The sequence below is a fragment of the Octopus sinensis genome, linkage group LG26 (assembly GCF_006345805.1).
Source record: "Octopus sinensis linkage group LG26, ASM634580v1, whole genome shotgun sequence".
NCBI classification, from domain to species: Eukaryota; Metazoa; Mollusca; class Cephalopoda; order Octopoda; family Octopodidae; genus Octopus; species Octopus sinensis.
In genome coordinates, this window is record NC_043022.1 from 15,561,764 (window position 1) to 15,569,263 (window position 7,500).

The 7,500-nt window shown below is 39.9% G+C and overlaps 1 protein-coding gene and 1 long non-coding RNA gene across 2 annotated transcripts in view; one reads left to right on the top strand and one right to left on the bottom strand.

Moving 5' to 3' along the window:
• LOC118768005 overlaps positions 1-685 on the top strand; it is a 14,658-nt gene extending 13,973 nt beyond the window's left edge. Inside the window, exon 3 of the long non-coding RNA XR_005003929.1 lies at positions 675-685. This is a non-coding gene — a long non-coding RNA (uncharacterized LOC118768005). The remainder of the gene's footprint in view (positions 1-674) is intronic.
• Positions 686-5,049: 4,364 nt separating this feature from the next.
• The window catches only part of LOC115224884 (cilia- and flagella-associated protein 100-like), a 48,113-nt gene continuing 45,662 nt past the window's right edge, over positions 5,050-7,500 (bottom strand). Inside the window, exons 14-15 of the mRNA XM_029795840.2 lie at positions 7,462-7,500; positions 5,050-5,175 (exon numbers count right to left, since the gene is read on the bottom strand). The exon at positions 7,462-7,500 is cut by the window's right edge and continues 73 nt beyond it. Coding sequence (XP_029651700.1) covers positions 5,171-5,175; positions 7,462-7,500 — 44 coding nt within the window. The 3' untranslated portion in view covers positions 5,050-5,170. The remainder of the gene's footprint in view (positions 5,176-7,461) is intronic.

The following is a 7,500-nucleotide window of genomic DNA, read 5'->3' on the forward strand; positions in this document are numbered from 1 at the left end:
TTTTTACGTGCCAGACGAGAGTGACAAACGGCCATGATTGGTGGTGCTTTTTATGTGCCACCGGCACGGGGGCCAGACGAGGCTGGCAACGGCCACAATCGGATGGTGCATTTTATGTGCCACTGGCACGGAAGCCAGTTGGGGTGGCGCTGGCAACGTTCGGATGGTTCGCTTACATGCCACCGGCACTGGTATCACAGCTACAATTTCCATTGATGTTGATCGATTTCGATTTTTTTCATTTATACATATATATATATATGTATGTATGTATGTGTGTGTGTATGAATGTATGTATATACACACACATACAATTGTTGAACACCTGTCCCCCAAACACACATATAACAATACAAGTAACTTATAGGTTTATATGTTTACAGCCCAGTAACCAAGGCGACAATAAATATCCTTGTTTGTTGATCGGCCAACAACAGTTTCATTTCATGATAACAGCCCATTTGGATAACCACCACTGGACCCATGACGACAACAACAGCAACAACAACAACAACAACAGCAAAAGCTACGAGTACAACGGCGACCACCACTACTGCTGTTGCTGAAGTGTTTGAACTGTAGATAGGATATTTGAGCTGGGGTGGGGATAGATTAATCAGATATCTACCTTGGATAGTATCCATAGCAACAGCACACACAACAGAGAGAGAGAGAGAGAAAGAGTTCCGATATCTCTTTTGGCATGGAGAATTTTTTTTTATATTGTTTTATATTTATTATTAGGATCTGACTCATATGTCATTTATTTTGTTGTTTTTTTTGTGGCGGGGAGGTTTTATTTTATTTTTGAATTTGTTTTTGTTTTTTTTAGTCACTTGATAATAAAATAACCTCCGTTGTTATGCAACTTTTCTTTGTAATGTCTCCTATTTGCTGCCCCTGTGGCGAATAAAAGATGCGATATTATTACTGAGGTTAGAGAGGAGAGTGCTGTCCGATAGCAAGTTTTCTGAAAGGTGGGTGAATTGTGCAAGAATGGCCAGTATAAATGGACCAATTCTCAGGTTTCGCCTATGAATGAAAAAGGTTTCAAAAAAGGAGAAAAGGACTCTCTACCCCCCTTTTGACCAGGCTCCCGTTGGCTTTTATGGGTTTTTCCACCAGGAACCTTTCGAAGCGCCTTCCCCTATTGGGAGATTTTCATTGTTATAATCTTTCGTTGTTAAACTGTTTTTACTCGGATTTTTCACAAATGGACAAAACCCTTTGTAACCTTTCGTCCTGTTTTGTCCCTTTATGTTTACTAATCATGTGTGTCAGCCCTTGTGGCCAATAAAAAGAATTAATTATTATTATTATTATTATTATTATTGGTCAAGGCCTCATCAACTTTTTCAAGTTTCACTTGAAAAGGAAGATGAGGTTAGAGAGGAGAGTGCTGTCTGATAGCAAGTTTTCTGAAAGGTGGGTGAATTGTGCAAGAATGGCCAGTACAAATGGACCAATTCTGAGGTTGTGCCTGTAATTAAAAAAGGTATTATAAAAGGAGAAAGGGGCTCTCTACCCCGCTTTTGACCAGGCTCCAGTTGGCTTTTATGGGTTTTTCCACCAGGAACCTTTCGTAACGCCTCTCCTAATTGGGAGTTTTTCATTGTTTGTTATATTATTTGATTGTTACACTGTTTTTACACGATTTTTTCACAAACGGACAAAACCCTTTGTAACCTTTCGCCCTGTTTTGTCCCTTTATGTTTTCCAATCATGTTTGTCGGCCCTTGTGGCCAATAAAAATAATTAATTAATTATTATTATTATTAGTAATAGTAGTAGTTAAGGCAGTGAGCTGGCAGAATTGTTAGCGCACCGGATGAAATGCTTAACAGTATTTCTTCTGTTGCTACGTTCTGAGTTCAAATTCCATCAAGGTCAGCTTTGCCTTTCATCCTTTCGGGGTCAATAAAATAAGTACCAGTTGAACACTGGGGTCGATGTAATCAACTCATCTCCTCCCCCAACACTGTAGCCCTTGTGGCAAAATTTGAAAACATCATCATCATCATTATTATTATTGTGTGAGAGAACCGCGCATCCCATCAAAGTGACCCTAAGGTACAAATATACAAAGCCCAGTGTACCCATCATGACTACCCGTCTGATAAGGGTACACCAGGCACATGCATCACAACAATATACTCCCCATTAAATTTAGGACACCAAATAGTTTAGAGAAACCCCAAAATTTAAAAGGCCTTTGTAGATTCAGAGGGACTCAGATTTTAAAGTATGTTAAATGTAACAGAACCCTTTATATGTAAAAAGGGCTTAATAATTTTAAGAGAATTCTATTGGATTAAAAAGATTTAAACTGGGTGCCTAGGTGTGGCTGTGTGGTAAGAAGCTTCTTTCCCAACTACATGGTTCCGGGTTCAGTCCTACTGCATGGATCCCTGGGTAAGTCTCTTTTAATATAGCCTTGGGCCAACCAAAGCCATGTGAGTGGATTTGGTAGATGGAAACTGAAAGAAGCCCATTGTATATATTTATTTATGTGTTTGCGTCTTGACAACTGACGTTGGTGTCTTTATCTTCCCCTAGCCTAGTGGTTCAGCAAAAGAGACTGATAGAATAAGTACTAGGCTTACAAAGAATAAGTCCTGGGGTCAATTTCTTCGACTAAAACCCTTTAAGGTAGTACTCCAGCATGGCTGTTGTCAAATGACTGGAATGTGTGAAAGAATCTCTTTTACTTGTTTCAGTCATTTGACTGTGGCCATGCTGGAGCACCGCCTTTAGTCGAGCAACTCGACCCCGGGACTTATTCTTTGGGAGCCTAGTACTTATTCTATCGCTCTCTTTTGCCGAACCGCTAAGTTATGGGGACGTAAACACACCACCATCGGTTGTCAAGCGATGTTGGGGGGGGGGGTCAAACAGACACGCAAACATATACACACATATATATATATACAACAGGCTTCTTTCAGTTTCCATCTACCAAATCCACTCACAAGGCTTTAGTCGGCCCGAGGCTATAGTAGAAGACACTTGCCCAAGGTGCCACGCAGTGGGACTGAACCCAGAACCATGTGGTTGGTAAACAAGCTACCTACCACACAGCCACTCCTGCGCCTTTTTATTTATATATTCCCATGTTTGTGTTTTCTACTATTATTTTCAGTTCTCTATCTTTTTCTTTTATTCTTCTTCTTCTTCTTATTCAGTAGTCTTATATTTATCACATGCTTTCCCTGAACTACCAATCACAGCTCTGTGTGCCTTGGGTATGTCCTGTGTTTTGTTGTGGTGCTCTCGTTTTCACAGTATTGAAAGTGTTTTTACATAGGATGTGCGCATTATTATCATTATTATTGTTATTATCATTCAGTAGACTTATTTTTAGCACATGCTTTCATTGCACTACTAAATGTAGCTCTGCATTCCTTGGGTATAATAATAATAATAATAATAATAATTGTGTACAGTGCTCAGGTGCACTACAACTCATCTAAAGTGTATATATAATCAGGTGAAGTTTCGGCGGATTTCGGAAAGCATGAGGGCCTTAAAAGATGCAGTGTCATGGCAGTCAACAACTGACGCAGGCAGTTTATTCCATGCTTCAGCAACTCTGAGCGTGAAAAAATGTTTCCGAAAGTCATGGGAGCTGTGTTGTTTTCTGACTTTGTAGGCATGTCCACGTGTGTTAGACACATGGAGATCAAAAAGGTGTTCAGTGTTGTTGTTGCTGAGGTGGTTGATAACTTTGTGAGTGTTTACCAAGTCCGTCGCCAGACGCCGGAGCTTCAGTGAATCCATGCCCAGGGAAACAAGGCGCTCAGAATATGGTAGGTGTCTGATGGAGGGTATGCGTTTGGTTGCACGTCTCTGGACAGATTCCAGGAGGTCAATGTTCTGAGCAAGATAGGGGTTCCAAACTGATGATGCGAATTCCAAGTGTGGTCGTACCATAGCTGTATACAGTTTTAAATAGATGGCTGGAGAGCGGCTAACTAAAGTCTTGCTGAGTGATGCCAAGACACCCTCGGCCTTCTTGACAATTTTAGAGATATGCTTTGTCCAACGCATGTGCTGTGCTTTGTTGTGGTGCTCTGATTTTCACAGTATTGAAAGTGTTTTTATGTAGGATGTGTGTGCAGTGCCCAGTAGTGCTATTTTCTCTATGTTATATATTCTTGTTAGTCCTGGTGTGTTTGCTATGTATTTCTCTGAATGTTTTCTCATCGTGCCTAATGCACCTTTACTATGATAGGAATTGTTTCTGTTTTTAGGCTTCGCATTCGAGTTGCCTATATTTCCAGGTCTTTGTATTTTGAAAGTTTCTCTGTTTCTTTTATAAAAAAAAACACATAATCCAACACTGAACCCCACTCACACACAGACGCACACAAATATACACAGACGCACACAAATACACTGTGCCAACTCAGATACAATTATGCACGCAATAACATACGCACAAATGGGTTACATTAAACATGTTTATGTCACCCTGAACTGAACCCTCCTCCTGGACATACACACACGCACACTCATACACATGCATACACACACTCATACACATATACACTCACACACACACAGTTACACTTGTACATACACACACACTCATACACATGCATATACACACAAATAAACTTATACACACACAAATACAAATACACTCACACACACATATAAACATGCATACGCATTCACACATACATATCCATACACACGCATACATTCATACACACTTACACACCCACTGACACATGTACGTACACAAACTCACACACACACACGCACACTCACACACATGCATACGCACACATTCAGATATACACACACACACACAACACACACACACACACACACAAATATTTACTTATTTATGTTTTTTACAATTGTTGTTGTTGTTGTCTCAACAGTCAATTGTTTTCACTTTTATATTTTTTTTATTTCACTTTAATTTTTCTTTGTTTTGTTTTTCTACTTTACAATTTTTTTGGCTTTTATTTTTTTTCATTTAACAATTTTGTCTCTCTCTCTCTCTCTCACTTTCTCTCTCTCCTTGTTTCTTTCTCTTTCTCCTTCTCCACCCCCTCTCTCTCTATCTCTATCTCTGTCTCTAAAATCTTCAGTGACACAAAGGTAAACTTTAAATTGATCCAAGGCCAAAGGACACCATCAGAAAAGGGAGATGCCTTCCTCATTCTGCGGAAACGGAAAGAAAAACAAAAACATATATAAATATTATTAGTTAGTTAATTTTTTGGTTCAAAAAGCAAAAAGCAAGGCCATGTAGGGGGACGTGGAGTTATGTACAGGGTGGTGTTCATGTAAAGAGTTCAGGCCACTTGTGGTCAAGGGAGACTTTGAACCGAGCGGTCGTCGGCATCTTCAAAAAGCAAGGCCATGTAGGGGGACGTGGAGTTATGTACAGGGTGGTGTTCATGTAAAGAGTTCAGGCCACTTGTGGTCAAGGGAGACTTTGAACCGAGCGGTCATCGGCATCTTCAAAAAGCAAGGCCATGTAGGGGGACGTGGAGTTATGTACAGGGTGGTGTTCATGTAAAGAGTTCAGGCCACTTGAGGTCAAGGGAGACTTTGAACCGAGCGGTCGTCGGCATCTTCAAAAAGCAAGGCCATGTAGGGGGACGTGGAGTTATGTACAGGATGGTGTTCATGTAAAGAGTTCAGGCCACTTGAGGTCAAGGGAGACTTTGAACCGAGCGGTCGTCGGCATCTTCAAAAAGCAAGGCCATGTAGGGGGACGTGGAGTTATGTACAGGGTGGTGTTCATGTAAAGAGTTCAGGCCACTTGTGGTCAAGGGAGACTTTGAACCGAGCGGTCATCGGCATCTTCAAAAAGCAAGGCCATGTAGGGGGACGTGGAGTTATGTACAGGATGGTGTTCATGTAAAGAGTTCAGGCCACTTGAGGTCAAGGGAGACTTTGAACCGAGCGGTCGTCGGCATCTTCAAAAAGCAAGGCAATGTAGGGGGACGTGGAGTTATGTACAGGGTGGTGTTCATGTAAAGAGTTCAGGCCACTTGTGGTCAAGGGAGACTTTGAACCGAGCGGTCGTCGGCATCTTCAAAAAGCAAGGCAATGTAGGGGGACGTGGAGTTATGTACAGGGTGGTGTTCATGTAAAGAGTTCAGGCCATTTGTGGTCAAGGGAGACTTTGAACCGAGCGGTCATCGGCATCTTTACTATCTTGTCCGGCAGCTTATTCCACGGATCCGCAACCCGGATTATTATACAATCACCATCCTCGTCATCGTCATCACCATCATTTAATGCCTATTGTCCATGCTGGCATGGGTTGGTCGGTTTGACTGAGGACTGGCATATTGGAAAGGCTGCACCAGACTCCAGCCTTCCAGCATGCCAGCCCAGTCGAACTGTCCAACCTATACCTGCATGGAATAAAATTTTGGCAGAGGACCAGCAGTTTATGAGGGGAGGGGAAGAGGACAGAAGCAGAAGGAGTTTTTAATAAGCCTGCTGGCCATTTGAGACACCAGTGCCTGAAAGGACACAAAAATTCTGTATACCATTGACAGCAAAATTCTGTCAATATGCCACTGTAGGACATCTGCTACTGAAGAGATAGGGAAGGTGGAAATTACGTGATCTGGCAGTTCCAGCACCCAGAGCAGAAGGTTCTCAACTGCCAATCGTATAAATATGAGTGCTTCTATACACCTTGTGTCAATATGAGAAATCCTCTCAAGATAAATAATGCAGTATCTGGTGTTCTAACACAACTTCCAATTTCTTTATTAGCCACAAGGGCCCAAACATAGAGGGGGACAATACAGCCTGATTGGGGTCAGACACACAATGATTATATGACTTTTAAAATTTTACAAAATATAATGAAATCGAATGAAATCGAATGAGATACAAGGACGAAATACAAACATGAGATGAAGCAGAGTTGGATATAAAGATTACCTAAAAGATATATCTATGTATATATATATATATATATGTGTGTGTGTGTGTGTGTGTGTGTGTGTGTGTGTGTGTGTTTCTGTTTTAAAGCATGGCAATTTAGAATAAATAATTTTTAGCAAAATGTACATGAAATACGAAATGGAATATTTTAAAAAAATTATCATGACTACTTAAAATAAAATATTTTTAAAAAACATTAGAAATAAAACATTTTAAAACAAATGTTTAAAATAAAATAATTCTAAAAACAAAAACCCAGGAAAATATGCAGTTAAATAATCTTTAAAAAATATCTGAAATTTAGAAATAAAATAATTTTAAAAATTTATAATAAATTAATAAAATGCTTTTACAAAAGTCCACAAAAAATAATTTTTTTATAAACCAAGACAAGTATAATAAAGTAATTAAAAAAAGTGAAAATTAATGATAAAACAAAAAAAAAATGAAATTTTGCCCCCCCCCCCAATTACTCTCTAATTGCGATAAAAAATAAAATAAAATAAAAGAGGGAGAAGAATGTCCATTAATTACCAGTGAAAAAGTAGGCAAGTTCCTCCTCTTCTCGAGATG